This window comes from Cladosporium halotolerans, assembly GCF_011745625.1.
Source record: "Cladosporium halotolerans strain TM138-S3 chromosome Unknown Sca3, whole genome shotgun sequence".
NCBI lineage: Eukaryota > Fungi > Ascomycota > Dothideomycetes > Cladosporiales > Cladosporiaceae > Cladosporium > Cladosporium halotolerans.
In genome coordinates this window covers 483,941-511,082 of record NW_027191454.1, presented here as the reverse complement: position 1 = coordinate 511,082, position 27,142 = coordinate 483,941, and the positions used below count along the sequence as shown (strand labels likewise).

Below are 27,142 nucleotides of genomic sequence, written 5' to 3'. Positions count from 1 at the left end.
CCAGCATTGCGGTGTGTCACTCCCAGCGCCAGACTGGCTCCAGCAGCAGTATCGCCTGATCGCCTTTTTCACGCACAGCCTCTGATGAAACTCGATCCTTGCCTGACGTCAATAAAGCAAGCGAATAATGTTGTAGCAGATCTTCAGCCAACATCCATGGACGCATTAGTAAATCGTGTATTATTATCTGCTCGTTCCCATTCACCAACCGAGACGCCTTCTCTCGGACATGCGCAAAAGCCCCATCAAATCCCGCCCCGATAAACGCAAAAAGTCCTCCCGCTTCCAGAATTTCGAGGGATCTCCCATGGAAATTCTAGGGCTCCCTCGCCTCACCAAGCAAGCCCGCATGCCGTAATTCCACCAAAGTCCCAAACCACAGACTTTCCCCCATCGCATTAGTCAAGCCAATCACGCCATTGCGAGCCAGCCCCGTATGAAGACTACCGTCCAACCGACCCCTCCGAATTCACGGACTGCACCTCGCGAAGGTTTAACTGGCCGATTCAGCGTGTTTGCTTTTTTGTCCATTGACGCGCTTTGGCGCCGTGCCGTTTCGCCGATGGATTCGCGCCTGCCTGCATTTCTGAGAACATGTGAAGAGCCGTTGGTGCCGAAAACGTCACAGCTGGCACAGGCCTATGTCACAGGATCGACTTTCCTGACTCGCGGGGCATGCCTACCAAAAACAGCGCTGTTGATCGCTGCACAACGTTGTTCGAGTAAAAAGCTCATGTTATTGATCGACTGCAGCTAGCGAGTGACATCGAAAACCGCGCACACTACCTCCCCCGCTGCCTCATTTAGGTAATGATTTGGGAAACAGCCCAACGCACGCATCCCTCCAGGGACTAAGGATACTCAAACACCGCCACCGTCCTGCAGAAAGTATTCACATTCGCGCCCTCCGGCACCAGCGCCACCCCGTCGACCTCGACCATGATCGCGGCGGCCTTCGTGCTCAGCCCGTAGAGATAAACCCCCTCGCTCTTCTCCACCAGCACCATGAACTGCTGGCAGTTCTCCGTGATCAGGCAGCCGCTGTCGTAGTTGTTGAAGAAGCTGTACAGCCCCGCGCCGTAGTTGAACAGGCTGGTGGAGTTCTTGACCACGAGGCCGTAGGTCTTGGGGCACGTGGGGAGGAAGCAGTTCTCGAACGTCGGGTCGTAGTAGCGCTCCTCGGGCTGGAAGGAGGAGAGGGCGTTGGGGTTGTTTTGCATGTAGCTGGGATTTTTTTCGAGGTTAGTTGCAAGACTTGGTCTGTCTTTCTTTTGTCTGGTGGACGCTCGACTTACGCGGTCTCGCTCTGGATCACCCCGATCACGACGTCCCTCGAGTTGGCGAAATTGTAGTTGTACAGCATGGAGTGCTCGAACGAGCTGCCCCAGATCCACGTCGGGCCCTGCGACTCCACCAGCAGGCCCCTGCCGTTGTAGATGTCGATCTGGAAGTGGTCGTCCAAGTCCATCTCGTGGTCCGCCACCCAGCCCCAGTTGTTCGACATGATCAGCGACGACGACGGCGTCAGGTGCAAGATCAGAAACGCGCAGTAGCACTGCTCCGCGGCGCCGTGCGCCCTGCCGGGCGTCTTGCGGCAGTTGTTCGACTGCAGCAGCGTGCCGTTCGTCCCGCCGATGCGGAAGTGCGTGTCCCACATGCCCGCCGCCATGGGCGTCGTGCCCGCCAGATTCCACTCCATGACGATGGCGCCGGGCGTCGGCCCGCGCGTCTCGAACAGCATGTCCGTGATCTCGACGGCGCCCTTGTCGCCCGGCTGGCCGACGCGGAAGGCGACGCGCGGGTTGTTGATGTCGCTGAAGACGGGCGAGGCCTCGACCATGATGATCGCCCACATCTCGCCGACGATCTTGATGTTCGTCGGGCACTCGATCGTGTCGCGGATGATGTAGGAGCCGTGGTCGAAGTAGGCGATTTCGTCGGGCTGGATGCTGTTGAGGAAATCCTGCACGCACTGCGTCTGGTCCGTGAAGCCGTCGCCCGAGCAGCCGAAGTCCATGGCCGACTTGAACTGCTCGACGGGCACGCCTTCGTATTGGGGTTTGCTGCGGAGGTAGAAGCGGCCGCGGGCGTCTAGGAGGTTGGGGCTTTTTGGGGGTCCGCCGACGAGCTGTTGGATCCTGGCTGATCTTGCGGCGGGGCCGTAGCAGGTGAAGTTGTTCTCCTCGTAGGAGCCTTCGTAGGCGGAGTAGACTCTGCCTTGCAGGTAACTTTCGATTTTGCGGTTGCCTTCGACGAGGACTGTGCCGTTCCGGTAAGCTACGGCAGGGTCGGTGTTGATGAAGTCGACGTTATCCAGGACCAAAGTCCCGGCAGCCGAAGGGGTGCTCTTTTGACTGAAAGATGTCAGGACGCCGAATTGGGTGTCCCTGATCACAGAGTCGAGCAGGATGACCGAGCCCATGGCTGGGACGTCACCGCCTTGGCTCATGTCGAGGCCTACGCCGCAGTTGTTGATCTCGATGTCCTTGTAGAGGAATACCCAGTTCCAATTCTGGAAAATGGCCGTGTTGCAGCGGTTGAAAGTGGCGTTGACGATCGTGAACTGCTGGTTGCCTGCGAAGAGGCCGGTGTCGCCGTCATTGAAGATCAGGTCCTCCAGCCAGCCACCAGATCCATTGTCCATGAAGATGCCGTGTTGTCGGCTACCGTCGCCTGGCCGTGCAGGCGCCATGTTGAAGACAATGTTCTGCAGGCTGGTGGCTTGTGCGACTTGCCAATGGATGCCGTGGACTTCTCTGTTTGTCGGGACTTCCGTGATATCGATGATGAAGTTACGCACTTGTCTCCACATGTTGTTCTGATTCTGATACCAATTGAATCCATAGGGCAGATACACATTGGCATCGATCACGCCGATGGCATCGAAAGACGGAAGTGCTTTCAAAGTTGGCAAATTGTTGGCATCACCGACGTACGAAGTGTGGTAGTACATGATAGCTGGCGTGGACAACCTGTAGACACCAGCAGGAAAGTAGACGATAGCAGCCTCGGAGAGTCGACTGTCGCAGCCCAGACCGCACCGGTCGCCGATAGAGCCAGCAAGATTGATCGCGTCGGTGTCGTCGGTGATGCCATCCCCCTTCGCTCCATATTCCTTGACGTTTCTCCAAATGACGAACGACGTGTTGGCAGCGTAAGGACTTTTGCCCTGTCGCTTGATCTGGGATACCCAGTAGGGTGCTCCAGAACCGACGCGCTTCTGGTGCTGATGTGTCTCAGGAGGAGCTTCATCAGGACCAAGCTCAGCAATGGTCTCCGGCTGAGGGCCCAGAAGGTAGTTTGCCTCTCCGACTTGCAATAGATCCCGCTCGGATAATCCATGGTCTGCGACGGAGCCAAAGTTGATCTCTTCAAAGGTGGCGACGTGTGTAAGGAACGTGGAAAGTAGTACAGCAATCGCAATGATGCGAAGGCAGATCGCTGATCTAGCCATGACGGATTGGCGGCCTCTTGTCGAACGAGCGACAACTAATCCAAGATGTACACAGGTTAGTTTCATAAGGCTAGAGGGCGGAGTCTCACGGCATCCAAAGCGACACGTCCATGTCCGTTGGCATTGCGAGAAATGGGTTCGACGCGTCTACCAGCCATGTTGATTCCTACACCGCGTTTGGAATGTAGGACAGCCCCGAATTTTCCTTGAGGCCCAATCAACAATAGAAAGAAAGCAAGGGAGCTTCTTTCGTTGACCTACCTCAGTTAAACCACACCACAGTTTTACGCGTGGTCCTCATTATTCAACTCAAAGTCTGGTGTGGCAAAGCTCAAGTGTATTTCGCCCAGCATCTGCGAGGGCGGGGCTGATTCCCCAGCAATGTGTCATGACGGAGTCAACGTCTGTCCGAATACTCTGGAGGAGAAGGGGACCTGATTCAATGCAGCCGATGAGATACCAGTAGGTCTTCAGATAGTTGTCATTTAATTCGATTTCGCGTCACCTGTAGACTTTGCGGCTTTGCTTTCCGCCTCCATCTTCTCTTTCTTCGCGCGCTTTTTCATCTGTGTCTTGCTCATGGGAATCCCAGAGCCACTGTCATTTGTCTCACTTCCTAGAGCATCGGACTTCCTCTTTTGACCGTTCGCGCCCTGCCCGTTTGTCATCTGCCCTTTCTGCTTCTGCGCTTCGCCCTTCTTCTCGGTTGCACCGGCTTTCACCTCCGGCGCGGGCTTCTCGCCTCCATGGACGACATTGATCACTCCTCTAAAGCTTGAACGCTTCAATTGTGCGCCAACCAGAGCATTCCTCGCCTCTTTCGTCATTGCCTCATACCCTCTCTCCTGCCCCAGTCCCCAAACCGCAGACAGGTTTATAGCGTCCCATGGTCCTCTGCACGCCACAGCACCCTTAGCCTCAGAGCTGATAATAAGCCCTCGGCTTCTAGTGGCGCGGATGATCTGCGTCACATTGCTGATCAAGTTCCTCCTTCCCTGGCTGTCTCCGAGCAACCCATGGCCGTAGCATATCTCGATTTTCTTCCCCAGCTTGATCGCTTCTGTGAGAGTTTTGATTTTGAAGTGGAAAGGGAATCGCTGCGATAGGTCGAGGGAAATGATGTCGCAGTCGAGGCTGCCGCAGGCAAGCTGTAGCGTCTTCTCGTCCGTGGGCCTCAGGGCGAGGATGTCGTACTGGGCTGCCAGTGCATTGAGACGCGCATTTTGCAGCGAGTCTGTGAGCGTGACGGTTATGCGACGCCGGATTTCGAGTTTCGAGGGTAGGTCTTTGTACGGCAAGGGATTCGGGATTGCGCAGGACTGGTCGGTGTTGTCAGTCAGAGGCCTTTAGTATGGCAAGAGGATCACGTACAAGCTCATTTGGGAGCTTTCCAATCAGGATGTAGTTGAGAGCGACAACACTGTATCCAAGCTCGTATAGGAAGTTCAGGGTCCTGGGAAGACCGGTATCGTTGGCCGTCCAAGGCACGTTAAGGTCGTAGAACATTGCTGTGGGCCTTGAGCCGTCTCCGCATTCCTCCGTGCTTCAAGTGTCGTAGAGTGCCAGATCGTTTCATGGTACCATGTCCATGGTTTGCGACGCGTCCGAAGAGGAAGTCGCAAAGTGCAATGAGAGTGTAGGATCGATCACATGCCGCGAAGCTAAATTGCAAGTGAAAGTGACGCCGATCTTGCAGCGGCTGCAGGACGGCAAGGTCCGCCGCCGGCAGCTTCGGGCCAGCCAGCCCAGCCGACGTCCAAGTGCGACTCTGCTCTCCAGCCCAAAACAGCCCCACCACACGACCAACCCCGACCTCCAACCAGCAGAGCCTGGCCAGCTCGGTCTACGACTGCACCACGTCGAACACGCTGTCCTGCGTCGCCGCCCTCACCGCCTGCCCTCGACCACCGCGCCGCCCCGGCAGGCCTCACCCCAGCCTGACCGCTCGAAGCTCATTTCTTCCAACCCCTCCATCCCCGCTGTATATCACTCATAGCGCGCACTGAGCGAGCGCGCTCGATCTGTCACCATGGCGCGCGTCTACGCCGATGTCAACCAGCAGATGCCGCGGGCATACTGGGATTATGACAGTGTGAACATCAGCTGGGGCGTACTGGAGAACTACGAGGTCGTGCGCAAAATAGGTACGACGTCCCGGATCGCGTGCTGCTCTTGGAATTGAATGCTGACACGCAGTTCGCCAGGCCGCGGAAAATACAGTGAAGTCTTTGAGGGCATCAACGTGGTTAACTACCAGAAGTGCGTCATCAAGGTCCTCAAGCCCGTTAAGAAGAAGAAGATCAAGCGCGAGATCAAAATCCTGCAAAACCTGTCTGGCGGGCCCAACATCGTCGCATTACTGGACGTGGTACGCGACTCGCAATCGAAGACGCCGTCCCTGATATTCGAGCATGTCAATAACACCGACTTCCGCACACTATACCCCAAGTTCCAGGATATCGATGTCCGGTATTATATCAACGAGCTTCTGAAAGCGCTGGACTTCTGCCACTCGAAAGGCATCATGCACAGAGATGTCAAACCGCACAACGTCATGATTGACCACGAGGCTCGAAAGCTGCGGCTGATTGACTGGGGTCTTGCTGAGTTCTACCACGCCGGAACCGAATACAACGTGCGCGTGGCCTCGCGCTATTTCAAGGGACCTGAGCTTTTGGTGGATTTCCAAGAATACGACTACAGCTTAGACATGTGGAGTTTGGGAGCTATGTTCGCGAGCATGATCTTCAGGAAAGAGCCATTCTTCCACGGAAACTCCAACTCCGACCAGCTGGTTAAGATCGCGAAGGTGTTGGGAACGGAGGATCTCTTCGACTACCTCGACAAGTACGACATAGAGCTCGACGCGCAGTACGACGACATCCTGGGAAGGTTCCCGAAGAAGAGCTGGCACGCTTTCGTCAACTCGGAAAACCAGCGCTTTGTTAGCAATGACGCGATCGATTTCCTTGACAAATTATTACGCTACGACCACCAGGTATGTCAACATCTGGATTACATTCCCAACGTGAAGAAATACTGACAGAAACTCCAGGAGCGTCTCACAGCGAAGGAGGCGATGGCACACCCATACTTCGCCCCTGTCAGGCAAGCCGAACTCACCGGTGAGCTTCAAAACTCCACGAACGCACACGCATAAGTGTCTCGATTGCAGAACCGGAAGCACACCATGCCTTCGCGATATGTACGCCGACTCGTCATACGCGATTTGAGTCAGATTTCTTGCTCGGTTGGAAAGAGGAGTTGGGATGTGAGTTAGCATTACTCGGTCTAGCATCCCCGGCAAGGCGCTGCGCAGGGGGTTTATTTGGCCTCGCGGACGGGCGTGTCCAGCACTATTTGCAGAAGCTGATTGTCATAGCTTGGCTGAGAAGCGAGAGCAAGACAGGCTGCATCTGGCAAGGCCGCTCCTGATGGCTGTGCGTGGGAATAGTACAGCAACGTATGATGAATTTCGACTTTTTCTCTGTCTTGCTTTGACATATTGTTATACACTTCTTTGGTACATTTAGATACATTGCTGCTGATCAGTTTGCCTTTGCTTCCTTAGCCGGCCTCTTGGCCGCAGGTTTCTTGGCCTCAGACTTCTTGACCTCGGGTTTCTTGGCCTCAGGCTTCTTGACTGCAGGCTTCTTAGCCGCAGGCTTAGCGACAGGAGCTGGGAGCAGACTCCTGAGCTTCGTCCGCAGCTTCTCCATGTCTTTGTTGAGATAGGTGGGATTCTTCAGCAATTCCTTGGTAACAGTCTTGGCCACCGGCTGCTCGTGCGCGGGCGTGCCAGGCTTGAACAAGATTTGCTCGTCGTACTGACCAGACACCATACGGTTGACGATCGCTTTTCGAGACCTTATCGGCATAGGGGTGAATTTGGGCATTGCTTGGATTTGCTCTCTGACGCCGTGGTACTTTGACCTCAGCTCCGTTGGTAGGCTCTTCCAGCCTAAGCCTCGTTCCCTTTTCGTCCTCTCGATCTCCTGTTGCAGCGCGTCTCTTTCCGCGATCAGCTTTTCACGAGGGCTCCGATATGCTTTTTCTTCTGCATGGGAATGGAAGGCGAGAAGATGGCCGCCTTGGTGTCTGAGGCGGCGCACGACCTCGGCCGGGGCAGGGGCCGATGGAGAGCTTCTTGGGGCGACAAGGCTGGCGCGGTCTGCTACCATCCCGGCGAAGTTGGAGGCCAGGAGCGTGGAGCTACCCAGGCCGGAGTTTAGGTACTCCTCAGCGGTTGGGGACCCTTTCGAGGGGGCAACGTTCTCCGCTGGGGCCACTGGCTTTGCGTTTTCGACAGGAGAGGCGTTTGTAGCCACTGCTTCTTCTGTGCCGGCAGTAGGCTTGCTGGCACTCGCGGCTTCAGGAACCGCTCCAAGAGGCTCCATGACACTTGCGCCGCCCTGCTCTGGGTCCTCCAGCTTGCTGTCTGGCGTCCTCACGCCGCGCGCCTCTTTCGATGTGGTGGGGTCTTCATCAGACTCCCTGGTCACCCTGCCGACGGGCTGCGCGAAAGGACCCTCCTTGCGCACGCTGTCATTCTCTCCCATCCGTCCAGGTCCAACATATTTGCCCTTCGCTTGAGGGGTGACGCCAGTGCCTCTCGATTGAGCTCCTTCCACCTCGGCATTGCGTCCCTTGAGGTTGGCCTTAGGCAGGTCGGCCGCAATGGCAGAGACCTCAGAAGACACCTTCGCGGCGCGCTCCTGTCGATTGGGTCCACGCTTCGGTGCGTTGTAAGGAGTTCCGTTGTCGTTGGCCGGCTTTCCATTGCCCTCCTCGGCCATTTGCTGCCTCGAGGCGTGGAAGCAGCGCAGGCACTGTCCGTTCTGTCGCCATTTCTGACGGACAATCTGTCGCTCAGCAGCACCCAGGAGGGCGAGGCTGCGTTGTTGTATCATTTTGGCTGTGGACGCAGCTAATCTTTCGCCCGGCACTCCTCTCGAAGCGTGCTCATCAAGCGGAAGTTCATGGCCAAGAGATCGCCGTCTCCCGCTCGCCTCGGGCTTCCTTCCCCTTGCGGCAATCGCGACAACATCGCGTCTCGACAACATGGCGTGAGACCTGTTACCAACATTCCTACGAGGATACAATAACGAATACAAAAACGTATCAAAGCACTATTTATAACCTGGAATTCTAAGCATCATGCTTTCTCGCTCTCCTACCAAAATTACACTCACTCAAGCCGACATTGCTGCTTTCGAGCAGCGCCAGGCGGCGAACGAGGCAATGAAGCAGCATCAAATGGATAGCTCACAAGATACAACAGAGAGCTTGATCGAAAATGATGACTCTCCCGCGGCTAGTGCTCGGGCTCATGCAGCGAGAGCTAAGAAGGCGAGGGAGCAGAGGATGGGCATCAGCTCGAGATGATGAATACACGATGTCTCGAGGACAATCGCAAGTCGAGGCAGTGTCAAAATTTTACTGAACGAAACTGGATACTGATGGTCTGAATTTACTTGAGGACTGAAGCTATACACCGGATCCTGCTTCCCAAAGCCTGAGGGGTCTCACCCTTTCGTGGCAAAGCAACAGACACGGACTTCTATCAGACGTTGTCATCCACGAGTAGAGAAGTTATCGACATCCGTGCCCCGCATCGGCCTTCACTCTCACACTGAGTAGCCCTAAGGACTATCTACGTTTGAAATCGACACCTCCGCATGCGCGTGCGAGTTCTTTGCCACGCATCCTCCCCTAATACTTGGATTTGGTGACAAAAGCCGTCTCAAGCAAGGCTAACAACGGTCTTCTGGCCACGCTTCTGGAACTCATCGGTGAACCAGACAATCAGCTCATCTATGCCGCTCCTCTTCGCGCCCTCAACGGACGTCTGAATCTCCAGCTTTTCGAGATGCGAGCATTCCAACAAGCCATCCAGCTGGTAGTTCGTGCGCAAGGTGGCTGCATCCTTGATAAATGGATCACGGCATCCGTAACCGCCCAACTCATTGTAGTGGAAGTCAATTGAAATCTTCCGCACATGCTTGCATTCCTGGCTCAGCAAGACGTCGTGGTTGATGGTGATCCCTGGCCGGTCATGGGGGAAGCGGGAAAAGTATGGAAACTTCAGCGAGCAGACCGCGTCGTACCCATTCTTGCAGAAAGTTTCCACTCCCTCGAAGGAAATCTTTTTCAGCCACGACTGTAGGGCGTCATTCCCTGGACCGCTGTGAATCTCGATGGTTGAAGATTTCAGGGCAACGAGGATGCACTCGCGCCTCAGGAGACGGTTGCCTGCGCGAGCCAGTACTGGAAGACGAAGAGCAATTTCGGACCACTTAAGGAAGGCCCGGATCGTCTGGCTGTCCACCAAGTGCTCGAGGATTGTGTGCCTCACGTCGTAGGGCAACTCCATCAGCGGCAGACCAGATTGCGAAATGCGGCGGAGGCCCTCGGAGGTTCTATGCAAAGAGTCCTTATTTGGCATGTCGGAAAGAAAGAGTTCGGTCGCCTGCAGTTGTTGGTGGTGCACCGCGTAGGTTCCGGATGCTGATCTCACGACAAGGGCCAGTTCCTTGGTCATTGTGAGGCCATCGAACTCGACGATCTAGGATTTGAGAAGTTAGCATCGGTCTTGACATCCTCGATATTCAATACTCACCTCTGCGCCATTGGCTCTTGCACAGATCTGTGCGAAGGACAGCGGCATCGTGGTTGGTTTTGCCGAAGTTGAAGGTGCTTGAAATGGATTCACGGATGCTCGGAAGCGTGTTTGGCTCGACTAGAGAAATGCTTTTGAACTTTTGTCCTGACAAGCGCATAAAGTTGTTGGTGTATATATGGGTGACGGAGATGGTGGAAAGGCCCTGCACCTGGCGCGCGCGGCAAGGTGAATTGTGCACGTAAATTTGGGGCCAGTGACTGCCGTACTGGTCGATCGCTCCGCGCAGTCACTAGGATATATTCACTGTTGATATGTAAGTCAGACATCCTGCTGGTGTATCCCTTCGAGTACTACACCTGAGTGCCTTGCCTGACAAATGCCATCAGCGATCGTTCGCGGCAATCTGCGCACATATCTCACGCTTTGGAGAATGCCAATGCATGTAATACTGAGGTATCGACAATGGTGCGCAGTTTGCTACCTAGTATGCCTCTTCAACTCAGAACAATACTGCTCGGAAAGGAGTCTGGCCTATGATCATAGGCGCGATATCCCCGCCACATTTCCCAGAGAACCTTTCTGCCACCGCCTAGAGAAGCAACTCATGGCCTGTGGACGGTCACACTCACTTTCCGAGCCCGCTTTTCGAACTCCTCTTCGAACCATGCGGCCAGTTCACGGATCTCCCTCATCCGCGCCTCCGGACCCGACGTCTCGATCCGCAGCTCTTCAAGATTCGAGAGCTCTAATAGCCCGGCCAGGTGAGAATCCTGCCTGAATGCAGGGGCATAGTTCAGGACCGGACCAAGGTGAGAGACGATCAGCGCGTCGGGGTGGAAGTTGATCGTTAACTTGCGCAGGTGCTTGCTCTTTTGGCACAGCACAATGTCATCGTACGTCACCTGCGCGATTGGGAAGAGCGAGAAGCGCGTGAACTTCAACGAGCGGATCGCATCGAAGGCGGTCTTGTAGGAGGTCTCCACACCTTCGAAGGAGATGCTCGCTAGCCACCTTTGAAGGATCAGATTTCTGGCTCCAGTTTGCACCTCCAGTGTCGTTAGCTTCAACGTGATAAGAATGCATTCGCGCCTAAGGAGGCGGTCGCCGGCACGAGCTGCATTAGGGAGGCCGATGGGAGTCGCGTAAGGTATCATGAATGGTCGGATCGTCTGCTCGTCGATCATGTGCTCGATGATGTTATGCCTCACATCGTATGGAAGCTCCATGAGTGGGAAGCCATCGGAAGTGGTGACCTTCGGTGTTGTCTGACGCGACTCGTTTGCCGGCATGATTGATAACAAAGATCTTCGGAGAATGTTTAGGAGGTTGGTTGAACTGCCGGAGAGTCTTCTTGGATGTTTTTCGGTGTTTGAACTTCTGACAGTTCGGTGCGTGCGAAGAGGTGGTGTCTATACGATGGAGGAAAGGCGCCGTTCAATGCACATAGTGAAGAAGTAGATGGTGAACGCAAAGCAGGTGGTTTCGTTAGCTTCAATGCCATTCAATGAGACGGCCTCGAGCATTCACTGCCCAGCAGTCACTTTGTCAGCATGTTGCAGTCACATTGTGACGTCTCCCAGTACCGCATCGCGCGTATTGCCACCGCTTCAGCGCTCTGCGATACAATCGGGGGTCCGAGAGGATCAGCAGAACGAAAGAGGCGGTCGGCATACAGGTGCCCTGGCGGAGGTATCAAAAAGTCGTACACGATGCCCAGGACTCCTGGGACAGCTCCTTGGGAAGCACGCCAAAAGAGTTCAGAGCATCTTCATGTTTACGATGTGATCTGCCGACACGCGAGTGTCGTATCATACAAAGCAAGCCACTGTTTTGTTTGCGATGCCGCAGCGTGTTGACTACCTAGGTAACAAAGGCAGTCACTGAGGCTTTGTCTCAAAAATCCCAACCATGGCAATTTTGCTCTCTATGCTTACAGAGGATGATGATTGAATCAACATGTACTAAACGTGATATAAGCGGAGTGAAGTAGCGTTCTCCTATCACTCCTGACCAAATGTTTGCTGGATCGACCAACCAAATCAAACGCCCTAGGCCGCCTTATCCAGCGCCTGCCCCTTACACATCTCAAAATACGTCCCCCGCTTCGCAATCAAACTCGCATGGTCGCCGACCTCAATAATCCTCCCAGCCTGAAATACGCAGATGGTATCAGCATCCTTGATCGTACTCAGCCGATGCGCAACCGCAATCGTCGTCCGTCCGCCCTCTTTAGCAGCCTCCATAAGCGCCGACTGCACGATCTTCTCGCTCTCAGTGTCGAGGGCCGAAGTTGCTTCGTCGAGCAGGAGGATCCTCGGGTTGCGGATGAGTGCTCGGGCGATGGCGACACGCTGGCGTTGACCGCCTGACAGTTGCGTGCCGCGGTTGCCGAGAGGCGTGTTGAGGCCTTCTGGTAGGGATTTGACGAAGTCGAATATGTTTGCGCTCCTCAGCGCGTCTTCGATCTGGGCTTCTGAGGGCTCGGCGGATTCGATGATGCCCATTGCGACGTTGTCGCGGATGCTGCCTGAGTAAAGGACGGGTTCTTGCTGGACAAGAGCGAGGCGGCGGCGATGTTGTCTTGGGTCGATATCGGTGATTGATCGTCCGTTGACGACAATATCGCCAGAGGTGGGATCGTAAAAGCGTGTGAGAAGTGAGATCATTGTAGACTTGCCACAACCTGATGGGCCGACAAAAGCGACGAACTTGCCAGCCGGGACGCGGACGTCGATGCTCTTGATGACTTGAGCTCGCGGCCGTGAAGGGTAAGCGAACTCCAGCGATTCAATGCTAACGGACGCGGGCTTTTCCAGCGTTTGATCAAAATCACCTCCTTCATTGTCGTCGGCGTTGAAACCCGGCGTTTGGGTCCGGAGATAGAAGATGTAGTTGGCGGCAGGGGTCGCCTTGGAGATACTTGTCGAATACTGAAAGAAGGATGCAACAGATTCTCCGCCGAGGATGATGGCGATGAACACGACATAAAACTGTGTTGTGTTGTATTCCCCGGTGCTGACAAGCTTGCTGCCATACCTATTCGTTGTCAGAGGATGGTCAAAAGGCTGAAAGGTTGCAGCTCGAAGTGCTTTGTCAACAAAGGGGAGAATCTTACCAGAAACCGAGTGCCATCGCCAAGAAGTTGATACTCTGTGTCAGAGAGTAGAATATCAGGGTCAACGAGAGCTTCTTCTTAGACTTCTTGGCAACCATGGTCAAGCATTCCTCATAGTGCCGTAGCACAGTGCTCTCTAAAACAAGAGAAGCCACTGTCCTAATAGAGGAGACGGCTTCAGCGGCGATGGCAGCGCTTCCAGCGAAGCGCGTCTCAGTATCCTCGTCAAGCTTGTAGGCAAGACGAATACCGTAATATCCACCCAGAATGAGCGGTGGCATGGCAGCAAATGTGCACACGAGTCCCAGCTTCCAGCCATACGCGATACCCAGGATACTGCAAGATATCGTGGTGACGACATTGGTGACTACCAGGCCAGCGTTGCCGCTGAGAAGCTCCTGTAGGTCCGTAGCACATCGAGAAAGCCGGGCTGTAGTCGCTCCGGTGGCGTTCTCTTCTTTGTCGAAGAAGGCGATGTCTTGCTTGACGGTGTTCTTGAACAGCTCGAGCCTGTATCGGCGGGTGACTTTCTGCGAGATCACGTTGCACGTCCAGCCCAGACTGAAGTAGAGGAACCAGTTGGCGATCGCGACGACGAAGAACATGAGTGACCAAAAATCGCCCTCGGAAGTTGCTTCGCTACCGGTCATCTGGAAGACGTTGAAGGTGCGCGAGAACAGAATCGCTTGCGCGGCAAGTGTGCCTCCGCCAAGGATAGACACAATTGCAGTGATGACATAGAGATACCAAAGCTCTGGTTGTTCCCTGACGAGAAGGCAAAGGCATCTGAAGAGACCATAGCCCATTGTTTCGGTTGTCTCTTTCTTATCACCGGGGACGTTGGCGCTTCCCGCTGAGCTTACCGTCCGCTTCAGAGCCAGTTTTCGTGGGTTCGAATCTTCGTCTTCTAGCATTTCTTCGTCCGAGACCTCTTCAGCGTCACTCCCACGTTTGTCCGTAGCACGCTCGAGGTCCTGCGAGTGGACAAGCTTGGCATAGGCACCGCCTTGAGCCAAGAGGCCATTGTGAGTACCTTGCTCGATCACAGCGCCTTGCGACATGACAGCAATGTTGTCGGCTTTCTGAATAGTTGAAAGTTTGTGTGCAATTGTAATGGTCGTCCTGTTCGCACTAACATTGTCGAGCGCTTGCTGGACGATTTTCTCGGCTCTCGGATCAAGAGCACTGGTTGCTTCATCCAGCAACAAGATAGGAGGGTTCGATATGATACTTCTTGCGATAGCAATTCTTTGCTTTTGGCCTGCGTGTTCAGTGTCAACTGTAGGAAGTCATTCTCACCATTCAAAGGAGGGTACTCACCACCAGAAAGCATCCTGGCGCGTTCTCCAATTTTAGTGTAGTATTGCTCAGGGAGTTGTTCGATGAACTCGTGAGCAAAAGCATCTTTGCATGCATCTTTAACAAGCTGCAGCTTCTTCTCTTCAGATGCATTCTCGTTCTCAGTCCCAAGGAGTCCGTAGACGACATTGTCAAATACGGTGCCGCTGAACAAGACCGGCTCTTGCTGTACAAGACGGATTTTGGTGCGGAGGTAGCGCAAGTTCAATTCACGAATGTTGATTCCATCCAATGTGATTGAACCAGCTGTTTGGTCATACCAGCGCTCCAAGAGAGCAACAATAGTACTTTTGCCAGATCCACTGGCTCCAACCAGGGCGGTAGTTTTCCGAGCAGGGATCGAAAGGGTGAGAGAATCAAGAACCTGGCTATCCGGCCGAGAGGGATAAGCAAAGCGAACATCCTCCAGTTCGATGTCACCAATGCAATGTTCGGGCTGCAGGCCTACGCTTGACATAGGATCTATTGAGGATTGTTTATCGATTGTGGCAAACAGTTCGTCTGCTGCAGTGGCGGCCTTGGTGATGCTGAAGATTTGGAAGATCACTGTGGTCATTGCTGTTGCTGCTACTATGAGAGCGAAGATTACACTACGCTGCTGTTAGCGTCAATTCTGAGAAAGATGTTGTATGGGTAGTCCACGCTTTCGCAAGACACGTACGTCACAATTTTGCCAGGCTCAGTAATCTCGCCCGAAGCATACATCCGGATTCCCTGCCAGAATGCAAGTCCATATCCTGAGTAGATACAGAAAAAGGAAGTCGAGAACATCACTCCATAATTAGGGGACTTCTTCATACCGTAGCGCTCTGCTTCCGCAAGGTATTCGTCGTATTTCTGGAACATCAATGGCTGGAGCCAGAAAGCATGGACAGTGGAGATGCTTGAGAAGACCTCTTCAGCTAAGCGTCCTGCCTTGGCGTAGGTCTCCATGCCTTTTTTTTCTTGCATGATCTCAATTGTGGCACTGATCCCCATGATCACAATGATTGTCGGGAGAATGCAGACACAGATGAGGGTGAGCTTCCATTGAATGGCAAGAGCAATGATGAAAGCGGTTGCCATGGTGGAAATGCTCTGTATCAGAAGAGTGAGCTTGTCCGAGATGCCGTTGTTGACATTGTTGCCGTTCGTTGTCACCGCGATTGAAGGCGAGCCGCCGGCCTTCGTATCGAAATATGTCATGTCCTGGCGCAGGAGGCATTGTAAGAAGTCGAGCCGAAGGGCTTTTGTCGTACGGAGAGCGGCAATCGAAGACGCCAGTGAGTGGACATAGACCAGAACAAACTTGGCAATGAAGAGGTAGATGAAGTAAAGCGTGAACTTCCGGACCTCGCTCATATATTCGGCTGGAGTCAAAAGGCCGATGGCAAAATTGTTGAAAGTAGTGACGAATTTGCCAAAGACAATGTCCATGAACGGAAGTGCGGTACCAGCGGCGATAGCAGCAATGAAGGACACTGCGTAGAGAGCGAGACTCACGCCATCTGCATAGCTGAGTACTCGCTGCAACGAGGCTGTATCAGTACATGAGCCATCGACGGCTAGCTTGACCAAAACGTGCTTACCATATAACTCTTGAACCCCGAAGGCTTAGGGCTCTCATCCTTGGAGGCATCGCCTCCAGATTCGCTCTTCTCTGAAGACATTGCGATGTTGTGGGACGGGTCGTCGCAGGCTGCGGGATGTGAGGACTACGAAACTCACAATGACCGCCGCATGATAATATATGATCGTGGGGCCCTGTCGACGCACGCCTCAGAAAGACGGAACTGACGAGATCTCCGTATCCGAGAGCGACGGGAGCAACGACTACATGATAGGGGCGTCCATATCTGCCAAGCTAGTCGTCCGATATGTAGAAAGATGGGACCGAAAGCGAGCGAGAGCGACCGGGTCTTCAATGATGCCGATGGCAGGCCATGATAAAGATCCCGATGTATACATGACACCGAGACACTCATCAGGCAACACAGTCGCGCCGCCGCATCATCTACGCCAAAGCTTCGAACTTTGAGTGCAGGAATGGCATGCGCCCAGTGTCTTTGGCGAGGCTGGAGTGCTAAGAGTGGGGCCAGCCCGCTGAATGCGAGAGTGCGAGCGCGTGTGCTGATTGGCCGAAGCTGACGGAGGGGCCCGCTTGGTGGTGCTGTCAATGCCTCGGGGCCGATCGGCCCCGAGACCGAGAGGCTCCATCGGCTCAGACGCAGCACATGCAGCAGAAACTGAGCCCCAGGCAGCCGCTGTCAAGTGCCAATATACCCTCCTGCCCTAGTCGAATCGTGGCTGACCCGCCCACCAAATCCTTGGGATGTCACAGGACGCAGGTCTGATGTCCGCGCAACGCGCTGTACGTATCCGCCGCCTGCCAGCCGAATCGGCATGGCGTTTCTCGCCGAACCTCATACGGATCGCTGACGAGGACAGTGCGATGCCTGCAAGCACAGAAAAGTGCGTTGCGACAAAGGATCTCCATGCTCAAATTGCAAGAGTAGCGGCGCAAGTATGATTATCTGCCATCCACCACTCTTACGCTATAGTCTCGAAGCTGACGCGATTGAAGTATGTCGAACGAGCCGCAACGAGGAAAAGGAACCACGCTCAAGGGTAATCATTACGAAGGAATAGTAAGTCGTTTATCATTTTAGTGCCATGCTCTTTTGCTGATCGTTTTCCGTAGTGAGAAGAAGATTGATCGGATTGGAGATCGTCTGGCCAACATCGAGGCTTACCTTAAACGCATGCCGACACCTTCTAGCCCGGCATCTCATGGCAACGCCTCAATTCCAGCTCAGACTCCGGCAAATGTCTTCACATCGCCGGGTGGTCAAAGTACTTCCACACCTTCCGCGGTGTTGACCGACCGAGCCACCGCAGTCGAAGCCTTCGATGCCACGGCCAATACCCATTCAGTTCTAGCAAGCAAGGTCGTAGAACAGGCTGTAGGCAACAGCCCTGTGATTGACCAGAACCCGGCTCTAGCGAGCGCGTTAGGATCTTTGAAGGATATGTTAGGCAAGATTAACGAGAATCCTAACACAGCAGACCTTACCAATACTCTGTGGACGCGACCTGTCGATAGGGCACCTCCGCCATCACGGGCAGAAATTTATGAAATATTGAAGCGAGCAGACAGTGAGTGTCGAATTCCCCTCGTTGTAATGAAGCAAACTGACGTCTAGCGCAGACAGTGTGATCTTCACATTCTTCCCTGTTCTTTCGGTTGGCCCAATGAAGCAGAAGTGTGAGGATATGTTCAATCATCCGAAGGATTGCGGACCCGTCAGACGAGTTCTTGTCTTCGGCGTCCTCTTCGAACTATGTATTGAATACAGCGAGTTCGAGAAGGATGTCGCCATAACCAAACGTTACTCGATATTGGCGCGCATGTTTCTGGCGAAACTGGAAGCTGCCATAGGAGAACTGCCGCTTATCATCATGCCTAGCACAGAAGCTATCACTGCTCTGATCATCGGCGTAAGTCGCAATATCTACACACGCACCCGCAGTCACTGACTTTCGTAGGCGACATCGGCCATTGAGTTGTGCAAGCCGTACTTGGCGCTGACCCTGACATCGACTGCCGCGACGATGGTCATCACACTGGGCTACAACAGATTATCCTCCATGCAGTCTGACAGTGAGCAGGCACGACAGCACAAGATCTATCTCTTCTGGATGGTGTACACTTTCGACACAAGTTTTTCGATTCGTCTTGGTCGTTCGCCAGTGATACGCGATCACGACATCACGGTGCCAATGGTTTCTCACAACGGGCTTGTCTCTAATGCCGCTGTTGGAGTCTTGCACTACTGGGTAGAACTCGGCAGAGTTCAATGTCAGGCTGTGGAGCACCTCTACTCCCCAGCCGCGCTACAGCAGTCCCCTGAGGAACGATCAAAGCGCGCAGCAAAGCTCGTTGTCCGCTTGCAAGAGGTGTGGGATGCCCGCGAAGTCTTCTCGCCACAGACATTGAACGGCTCTCCAGCGTCATACCTGTTCCTCCTCCGCGAGTCCGACTCCATCATGCACTACAGTACCGTCGCCCTCGTCCAACACGCAACAATGTCCGCGCAAAGCAGCGAATCCCCCGCCCTCAAAGCCGCCCGGCACGCCCTCTGGCTCTCCATCGAAATGCGGCGCACGCACTCCGACCTCCCCGAATCCATGTGGAGCGCGCACGCGCACTGGACGCTGCTGCACGCGCCCTTCACGCCCTTCACCGTCGTCTTCTGCCACATCATCGCCAACCCGGCGAACGCGGACTTCGACCTCCGCCTGCTGGGCGACTGGGTCGCGACCCTGCAGTCGTTCAGCCACCTGTCCGGCGGCGTCGCCAAGCTCTCCCGCCTCTGCGACGTCTTCCAGAAAGTCGCGGACCTCTACGTGCAGTCGAAGGCGCAGGAAGCCCAGCGTCCAGCGCTCAACCAAGCCGACGCCGTGCCTTCCGCGCAGGCATCTATGCAGCCGGCCATCAACGACATCGACGGCTACTTGTCGACGATCGGCTTCGCGCCGCCCGCGCCGGAGACGTTCGCGGGCAACTCGGCGGGCGGCAACCAGCTGGATGCGAATTACCTGAACGACTGGTTCTACGGCAACAGCTCGCTTGTGGGATTGCTGGAGCAAGACTTCGCCTACCCTGGATGGCAGGACCTCAACTTCATGCCGACGCAGTGAACCGCACGAAGCCACTACTCTCAGGGCTCAATTTACAATACCAGCCATATTTGCAGATTCTCTGGGCTATGTACACGGCGACGAGAACGATAGAAAAAAATGCCGATTACAAATGTCAGGTGCAGAAAAAGGCGCGCTTCCACCAAAAGCCCACTGCGTGCCGTTGCGCCGCCGGAAACTCACGGCCTCCAGCGGAACGACGGGTGCCTCCAGTCCAGATCCGTGCGAGCCTTGCTGTCCAGGCCCGCCAGCTCCGCCTCGGGGTCCTTCTTGTCCCGCTTGGAGTTGTCCCACTTCATCCAAAGCAGCATAACAATGCTCAGGATGAAAATCATCGAGCTCGTGGCAAGATTCAGTCCGTTACCGATCGGGTAATCCGGCCCGTCGAACGGCAAGAACGCCCACGTGGAGATGAGGCCGCCGATGTTGCCGAACATGACGTTGGTGCCGATGGCGGAGGCGCGCGCGGTGTCGGTGAGGACGTTGGCGGAGACCTGGGCGTTGCAGAGGGCGCCGAAGGCGAAGGCGCCCGCCGTGATGAGGAAGGTGGCGCCGTAGCGGACTTGGAGGTCTTTGCTGGCGAGGAACATGATGTAGCCGACCATGATGAGCGGGGCGGAGGCGATGAAGAAGATCTGCCGCCTGTCGAAGCGCCAGGAGAGGAAAGGGAAGAGGACGGTGAAGAAGGCGCCGACGACGTAAGGGGGAACGGTGCGAAGTTGTTGGTAGACGACTGTGTGGGTTGCGGAGGGGTAGATTGTCTTTGGGGAATGTCAGCGGAACGAGTCTGAGATGGAGTGTATAACGAGACGGAATCGACTTACCCTGACGATCGTTGGAAGGAAGAAGGCCAATCCTTGCACAGTGATATTGTTCAGCAGGAAAATCATCGAGGTTCCGAGAGTGACAGGGTTGAAAATGCCGGCAAGCAGCTTCTTCCTGTCCATCTTGTCGAGCACCTCAGTAGTACCGACACGCTCAGACTTGACACGAGCGATCGCCAGCTCGCGCTCTTCCGCAGAGAGCCACCTCGCCGTCTCCGGACGATCGGTGAGCGTGAAGAAAGAGATGAGAGCCAGACCGCAAGTGATGATACCTTCAATAACGAAGATCATCCGCCACGTCGTAAGGCTGCCGACGCTGCTGAGAGTGAGAATGCCGGATGCGAGCAGACCTCCGAAAGCACCGGCAAGAGGTGCCATAACGATGTAAAGGGAGAGGCGGAAGGCAAGCTCGCTACGTCGGTACCAACGGGAGAGGTAGTAGGCGATGCCAGGCAACATGCCTGCCTCGAAGATTCCTGGTGGTTGTTAGTCAAGGCCGATGAAGGAGTCGTCATCTGTTCATATCATACCGAGAAGGAAACGGACGCCGCAGACTTGGGAGTAAGTGTTGACGAAAGCCGTTCCAAACGAGCAGATTCCGAAGGCAAGACTGGTTGCGGGGATGAACCATCCAGGGCCAATCTTCTTGCAGAGAATGTTGCAGGGAATCTCGAAGAAGATGTAGCTAACGTACTATTCGAATGTCAGAATTCTGCCCCTGCTGATGTGGTTTGTTGTCATGTACGCACGAAAACACTGAGCACGGCGTTGTAATCTTCGAGGTCGTCAGCATTGATTTCGTTCTGGCTGTATGCATAGCATGAGATGGCTTACCGTAGCCCTGCAACTTCAGGTCCTTCTCAAGGCCCGCGAGTCTTGCATTTCCTGGTCCTCGTTAGCCTACAGTCAACCACAAGATGGAGTAGTACCGGTAGCACTGACCAATGTTCGCCCGGTCGATGAAGCAGAACAGGTAAAGCAAAGCAACAGTAGGAACAATCATCAAATCGATCTTCAACCTGAGCTTGCGTTCGGCGGCAGCATCGAAGTGAAACAGTGGGTTTCCATATCTGGTCAGATGTCAGTCCCGATCGACGGTCCCTCTGTTGTTGCATTCTAAACGTACTCGTCTGTCGCGACATGTCCATTTGCAGCTGCATCGTGAGCAGTGGTGTTTGAGTACTCCTTTTCATCCTTCGAGAGCTTGCCAATCTCGCCGCCCAAAGTGGTAGTCATCGTCGCGTAGTAGTCTCGAGCGCGACCGCGTCCGAGTGTCTCTGGCGATGGAAGTCGCACGCGTGGAACGAGACCTGAAGACTGAGATCGTCGCACGAGGACGCGTTCAGTCGAGGCATGGTCAGGTCATATAGACGCAACGCTACGGGAGCCGCGGCTAACGCTCTCGCGCGTGGCATCCCTAACACCCGCATGCTCCCAAGGCTGCTCGCTGTCCAAGGCTCCTCCCCCGCCATTGCCAACCCCAGCTACTCCGCGCCACTCCACAAGCGCCGCTTGGCGCTCCGCCGTCCTGGGAACGCCTGCATCCATTGGTCGCTGCGATGCTGAGGGCTGTCGGCATACGCTTCCGGCACTCGCGTGGCGGTCGACGGCAGATGTAAAGGCAGATATATCATTCCTCATGCGCGGAACATGCTGCAATGTCGACGAACACCACAAGACCTCCATCTTCACCTGGCTTGAGTCTGGACGCACCGTTTCTAAATCAATCGAGCCCAGCCGAGACAAGGGCTCTTGGCTGGCCCCTGCGCAATCGGGCCTCCCTCGCCCCGTTTCGACCACGCTAGGAGTGATCTATCAAAACGAGCGTGACGAGACGGTAGCGAACGCAAAGAGCCGCGTTCGGTTGTGAAAGCCCTCAACGCTTCGTTATCGTAATCAAGTTTTGTCGATATCCGAGGCGTGCGCATCAGTGACGACCCCTCACAAATTCGCGTAACTGCGAGCTTGTATTGGTGCCGAAATACATCCCGCATGACCGTAAGCTAGGGCTTTTCGGATGTACAAGTAGGGCTCCGCGACAATGGCGTTTTCGCGCATTTACATCGGACATGACTTTTGCCCTCCATCAGCCTTCTCAATCTCATCATCCAAGACTGACTTATCGTCAACAAATTCGAAACATTACCATCGGACTGCAAATCGGGCCTACTGATTGACGACCGGTCATCAAATTTGGCTTTCCGCATCTAAAGCGCTGGGCGCTCGTACCGGGAGCCGCATCTCCTTGGCAGGAGACTTTCTGCATTCGCTTTGACGCTTTGAAGAAGCTTGAGCGTTTCTGGAAGGCTTGCGAGGGAGTATTTTTGGAACTGACATGTTCTAAGTAGATTTTGGGAACGGACTTGTCTTCACGGTCAAACGTCCGCACGGTCAGAATTGGCAAATTGCGGATCGTACCAGTCGTAACTTTTCGAAATGGAAAATCTATAAGATGTATGTCTATATTCCCTTATTGCAATCCTGTGTAATGCCCGAAGATATCTTCTCGATATCCACAGTCTGCTGCAAACGTCAAAACGCCTCGCGTCCAATACATTCCCCGACAAAAGAACCCAAATCCGCACACATTTATCCGCTCATCTCGCTTTCCTTCGTCCCTCCTCTAGCCACCATCGCCAGCAAACCATCGCCACTTGAGCTCATGTCCTTCTCAGCTCGCTTCGCCTTCTTGACCAGTTTACCAGGGTGTACGATCACAAAAATCGTAATAGCAAGCCACATCAACGCAGCGTCGAATAGATAGATGAAGACCTCATGGCTCATGACGAACCCATCCGCGCCCTGGATGTACTCCGCAATCCTGACGATATTGCGCACCTGGATGAAAGCGCTCGCGAGGTAGAGAGCGTACATCCTTCGTCTCCAGTTGGGGATCCGAGGGTGGCCGGATAGGTAAGATGGGTTCCTGGAGTTGCGGACGTGGAAGACGATGGTGTTCACGATGAAGAAGCTGAACAGCGCCAAGTGGAAGAATAGACCGACTGTGACGACGGTGCCACCTGTCTTGCGGACGCTTGCACTGGTCGTCGCTTGCATACCGGCACCGGCGAGCTGGCTGCAGAATGCGACAATGTCGCCCAGCATGAAGAGCGCGGTGGTCCAGCGCGGACTGACGATGGCGTGGTGTGCGGCGTCTAGCGCTTTGATGATCCGGCTGAGGGCCATGTAGATGGTCGCTGATATGATGGGTGGCGCCGCCAAGATGAGCAGTACTTGTAATATATATGCTTTGAAGTTTGACGGATCATGACTTGACCATACTCGACCGTAATAGCCGCCTGATTCCACTAGATGGTGTGTCAGTATTATGAGGAGTTTCGCATGATCTGGAGGGTCTGAAGGAGTGAACGAACTGATTCCGCCGATTATCATCGGAATGAAGAATGCAGAGCGGTAGGGAAACATCAGCACGATGTGCGCGACTGTTGAGCCGGCGAATAGTGCAACGAACGCCCATCCTGCCGATTCAGAAGGGTGATATGCATAGGTTACCACGGAGGAGCCGTCGCTCTCAATGTTCATTTTGCAGGCGAAGAAATCAGAAAAGAAGTGGATGTCCGATGGGAGAAAATTGGAGAATAAATGGATGGGCAGCGAAGATGGTCTGGCGAATAGATCTGTGAATGTGTACAGGAAAGAGGAGAGAACTTATGCCTTTGGCCGCAATCGCGGATCTATGATCATTGATAAAGCCGTTGCATCTCATCGAGGCGCAGACGCAAAATACGCGGCGTGCAGGTTGAAAATGTGCCTGTTGCCGTGTGTCGCAGCATGCGCGTATCTTGTACGGGCACGGAGAACACGCGCAGGAGGAGATGGAAGTTAAAACGCGCCAGCACGGGCCACATGAGTCCCCCGTATCGAATACGGTCTCCGTACTTTGTCCCAAATTAGGGCGTGGTGGGTCCATCAACATCTGCACAAACGCCATCAGTGGCAAGTATAAGACACCGTATGGATACGGCCATGCATCTCGGGTCGTGACTGTTCCCTGATTCTCTATAACGACCCTGTTTGCCTCGCTCGCCGACCAATGGCTGCTAACGGCCAAGCCGCCTCAGCCGGCTCTCGTCGGCGCAAAACTCACAACAAGTCGCGAAACGGGTGTACGCAATGTAAGAAACGGCATTATAAGGTATGTCACTTTCCAAAGACAGCTTCTTCTTTCTTTGACTGCAATATGAGATGTCGATGCGTCGCCCTTTCTTATCGAAGCTCCTTCGCTTACTTTGCCTGCAGTGTGATGAGCTCTATCCAATATGCTCTCATTGCAAGCGACTTGGTTCAGACTGCAGTCTCAGCGGGTCAGCGTCCCCGGCAGACTCAGAAGTGATTGAGAGGCAGCTAAATATCGATGACCTCCGACTTTTGCACGACTGGCAACTCGGAAGTGATACGAAGTTCTCCGACCACAACGCTGAGGAGTCCTTCCGTCAACAACGAGGCCGTGAGATCGAACTTGGATTTCAGCATCCCTATGGTAAGTGATTTACCTGCTGAAGCGATGTGAACCAGTTGTTGTGGCATTGCCACTATTTGCCCATCAATCCATCTCGCTCTCACGGGCCACTCCCCAATCTAATGTATCGCCAGTGCTACACATCATCCTCGCCATCGCCGCTCTTCACCTAACATCAGTCAACCCATCAGAGTCTAAATGGTACGCTCTCGCCATCTCCCACCACGGCGCCGCCATCAGACTAGCCAGGCCACACATCGCCGCCGCCAGCTCAGCACACAGCGAAGCCGTCTTCAACTTCTCCTGCTTCAACTCCCTCTTCGCCTTCGCCGAGCCCGCTCTCCGCCCCACAAACAGCGACCCCTCCACGCCCCGCGACTACATCGGCGACCTGATCGACTCCTTCCGCATGTCCCGCGGCATCCGCGCCATCATCGCCAAAGACCGCAGCCTGCTCGCCGAAAAAGGCGCAATCAACAACCCCGCCTGGTCCTACGAGCACCTGGACATCGGATCAAACATCCACCAGCGCTTCCCTCAAATCTCCACCCTACAGGCCCTCGTCGACGAGCACCTCGAAGACCCTCCCCGACGCGCCGCGATCAAAAAGGACATCCACGAGCTCTTCGTCGCCAAAGGCACCCTGGAAGACACGCCACCGGACCACTCGTCGGCCAGCCTGATCCAGCGCTGGGCGATAGGGTCCGACAAGGCGTTCCTGGAACTCTGCGACGAGCGGCATCCGATCGCGCTCGTGGTTATCGCGCACTACGCCGCGCTCGTCAACAAGCGAGCGAACATCTGGTTCTTCCGCCGGTGGCCTGAGCTGCTCCTCCAGGAAATCGGCGACGCCTTGCGAGGCAGCCGCTGGGAGCAGTACATCGAGGGTCCGAGGCGGGAGGTCCAGGCTGCGGGAGAGGATTCGCCTATGGGTAACGGTGAGAAGGTCTGAAGTCGACGTGAAGGGTCTGCTGGCGGCGTCTGTTCGTGGCGAGCTCTGGCGCACCCATTGGCCTAACTCCTTGAACCACTTACCAGTCTCCACCGCCAATACGACAACACCAGCTTCTTTAGCTCAGTGGTAGAGCGTGGGATTGCAGCGAACTTGCAAAGCTATCTATCCTAAGGTCCCTGTTTCGATCACGGGAGGAAGCTTGGTCTTTTGCTTTTGGTCGATATCGCATTCTGCGATATGGCCGGGTCCCCTTGTTGATGCGGAGGTAGGTATGCATAGTCACTCGTGGCTCATCACACGACGACACGAGCCACAGCTTGGTCGTGCTTTCCTCTCAGTGGAGATGCAGATGGCGATGCGAGGGAAAGACCATCTGAAACTCTGGGTGGAGTCATAAGATGTGATGATATAGCCACAGCAAGCTGCGCTGCGGCCTTACGGGGCTGGAGGATCGGGGTCGGGGAAGGCCCGGTAAGCAGAAGCGTAGCTATTGCTGCTCGACCGCTTGGATGGCAGGCAAGAGGAGGATGCCAGCGGCGACGCAAGGCGCTGGGAAAGCATCCTGTTGTCCAACTCAGATAACACCATTGGTCTCACCGACAAGAGAGGTCAGCGCGCGTGGTTGAGTGAAGCCTGCAATCGCGCTAGCACGTGGCCCCGCGTGGCCAGGACACTAGCGGGATCGGCAGCCCTCGCTTCACCTTCACCTTCCAACCCAACCTGGAACTATCGAACACCTTATTGAAGGTAACTTGCTCCCCACCAAAAAAAAAAAGACAAAGAGGAAAAAAAGAGAAAACCTTCCCGTCAAAGCTCCAAGCTCCAAGCTCCCACCACCGTGCAGTAGCCTTTTCAACTCCCCCCTCCTGTCCCACCTCGATCGCCCTCGGCTTACCTTCGCAACACCCCAAGCCTCCGGGCCCGCCCAACCCAACCGCTCAGTGTTCGGACCGCACCTGCAGCTTCGCGCAAAGCCAAGCCAAGCCGGAAGCGGACGCAAGAGCAAGCGCAGCGCGACGCGACGTCTAGTAGTCTACCGAGGAGCAGGCTTCGACACTAGCACCAAGGGATCCAGAGCGCCGAGGCTAGCACGTGGCGGGCGGCGCGTGGCGATGGGAAATGGCGAGTACGCGAGAGTCCCGCGCATGGGGAATCGGCACGCGGTGAGAAAAAAGGAAGTATGGGTTTAGTAGTGCAAGGGGTGGGTGGTAGCCGTGTTGGCGAGCCGTTGAGAGGGAGGAAAAGCTGAAGAGGTAGGGTGTCAATGCAGTATCTAATTCAGCTCTAGTGTCTCCACCCAGAGGGAGAGAAAGAACAGAAGTAAGAATGAGCTGGAATAGAGGAATCGGGCAAGGATGCCTGCCGGTTTATGGAGGAATGGTGTGAAAAGCTGTCTTTCTCCCGTCGTGAACTCATCGTGACCCGTCCCCACCGAGTGTCCCTCCCACGAAGTGGAGGAAGGACACAGGGCACAATACATGAACGCCGGTTGATGCTGTGCTAATGTCGTATCGCTCGAACGCAACAAATAAATAAATCAAAGCCAGAAAAAGGTGTAAGAAACGCCCGAGGGAGAGCCCTCATGTACAGCGAAAAGTGCACGCAGCCAATAGCCCGCTTCGGCGTGCAGAGAGCAGAAGGAGAAAAGAGTAA

The 27,142-nt window shown here is 54.8% G+C and overlaps 10 protein-coding genes across 10 annotated transcripts; 3 read left to right on the top strand and 7 right to left on the bottom strand.

The window, feature by feature from the left end:
• Positions 1-714: 714 nt before the first annotated feature.
• On the bottom strand, positions 715-3,454 carry WHR41_01158 (uncharacterized protein; the record flags this gene model as incomplete). The annotated part of the gene is made up of 2 exons (XM_069369764.1): positions 715-1,224; positions 1,296-3,454. 2 exons carry the CDS (start codon positions 3,452-3,454, stop codon positions 852-854), a joined length of 2,532 nt encoding a protein of 843 aa, XP_069233311.1. The 3' UTR covers positions 715-851.
• A 276-nt stretch (positions 3,455-3,730) lies between these two features.
• On the bottom strand, positions 3,731-5,105 carry WHR41_01157 (uncharacterized protein). The gene is made up of 2 exons (XM_069369763.1): positions 4,826-5,105; positions 3,731-4,773 (listed from the first exon to the last, which is right to left on the bottom strand). Exons 1-2 carry the CDS (start codon positions 4,958-4,960, stop codon positions 3,940-3,942), a joined length of 969 nt encoding a protein of 322 aa, XP_069233312.1. The 5' UTR covers positions 4,961-5,105; the 3' UTR covers positions 3,731-3,939.
• A 141-nt stretch (positions 5,106-5,246) lies between these two features.
• On the top strand, positions 5,247-6,944 carry cka (Casein kinase II subunit alpha). Its single transcript, XM_069369762.1, has 3 exons — positions 5,247-5,598; positions 5,659-6,452; positions 6,510-6,944. Exons 1-3 carry the CDS (start codon positions 5,484-5,486, stop codon positions 6,612-6,614), a joined length of 1,014 nt encoding a protein of 337 aa, XP_069233313.1. The 5' UTR covers positions 5,247-5,483; the 3' UTR covers positions 6,615-6,944.
• A 58-nt stretch (positions 6,945-7,002) lies between these two features.
• On the bottom strand, positions 7,003-8,364 carry WHR41_01155 (uncharacterized protein; the record flags this gene model as incomplete). The annotated part of the gene is made up of 1 exon (XM_069369761.1): positions 7,003-8,364. The coding sequence occupies one exon, from the start codon at positions 8,362-8,364 to the stop codon at positions 7,003-7,005; it is 1,362 nt and encodes a 453-aa protein (XP_069233314.1).
• A 2,314-nt stretch (positions 8,365-10,678) lies between these two features.
• On the bottom strand, positions 10,679-11,365 carry WHR41_01154 (uncharacterized protein; the record flags this gene model as incomplete). Its single annotated transcript, XM_069369760.1, has 1 exon — positions 10,679-11,365. One exon carries the CDS (start codon positions 11,363-11,365, stop codon positions 10,679-10,681), a length of 687 nt encoding a protein of 228 aa, XP_069233315.1.
• A 581-nt stretch (positions 11,366-11,946) lies between these two features.
• Positions 11,947-16,490, bottom strand: WHR41_01153 (uncharacterized protein). Its single transcript, XM_069369759.1, has 5 exons — positions 16,119-16,490; positions 15,212-16,056; positions 14,512-15,140; positions 13,192-14,452; positions 11,947-13,112 (listed from the first exon to the last, which is right to left on the bottom strand). Exons 1-5 carry the CDS (start codon positions 16,197-16,199, stop codon positions 12,125-12,127), a joined length of 3,804 nt encoding a protein of 1,267 aa, XP_069233316.1. The 5' UTR covers positions 16,200-16,490; the 3' UTR covers positions 11,947-12,124.
• Positions 16,491-16,793: 303 nt separating this feature from the next.
• On the top strand, positions 16,794-19,774 carry WHR41_01152 (uncharacterized protein). The gene is made up of 6 exons (XM_069369758.1): positions 16,794-16,900; positions 16,978-17,053; positions 17,114-17,177; positions 17,231-17,685; positions 17,738-18,027; positions 18,076-19,774. The coding sequence occupies exons 1-6, from the start codon at positions 16,862-16,864 to the stop codon at positions 19,228-19,230; spliced, it is 2,079 nt and encodes a 692-aa protein (XP_069233317.1). The 5' UTR covers positions 16,794-16,861; the 3' UTR covers positions 19,231-19,774.
• Positions 19,249-21,414, bottom strand: WHR41_01151 (uncharacterized protein). The gene is made up of 7 exons (XM_069369757.1): positions 21,181-21,414; positions 20,997-21,124; positions 20,889-20,939; positions 20,804-20,829; positions 20,585-20,747; positions 20,055-20,530; positions 19,249-19,991 (listed from the first exon to the last, which is right to left on the bottom strand). The coding sequence occupies exons 1-7, from the start codon at positions 21,288-21,290 to the stop codon at positions 19,410-19,412; spliced, it is 1,536 nt and encodes a 511-aa protein (XP_069233318.1). The 5' UTR covers positions 21,291-21,414; the 3' UTR covers positions 19,249-19,409.
• Positions 21,415-22,469: 1,055 nt separating this feature from the next.
• WHR41_01150 (uncharacterized protein) lies at positions 22,470-23,597 on the bottom strand (the record flags this gene model as incomplete). Its single annotated transcript, XM_069369756.1, has 2 exons — positions 22,470-23,362; positions 23,429-23,597. The coding sequence occupies 2 exons, from the start codon at positions 23,595-23,597 to the stop codon at positions 22,644-22,646; spliced, it is 888 nt and encodes a 295-aa protein (XP_069233319.1). The 3' UTR covers positions 22,470-22,643.
• A 392-nt stretch (positions 23,598-23,989) lies between these two features.
• Positions 23,990-25,619, top strand: WHR41_01149 (uncharacterized protein). The gene is made up of 3 exons (XM_069369755.1): positions 23,990-24,210; positions 24,315-24,555; positions 24,669-25,619. The coding sequence occupies exons 1-3, from the start codon at positions 24,109-24,111 to the stop codon at positions 25,484-25,486; spliced, it is 1,161 nt and encodes a 386-aa protein (XP_069233066.1). The 5' UTR covers positions 23,990-24,108; the 3' UTR covers positions 25,487-25,619.
• The last annotated feature ends 1,523 nt before the right edge of the window (positions 25,620-27,142 follow it).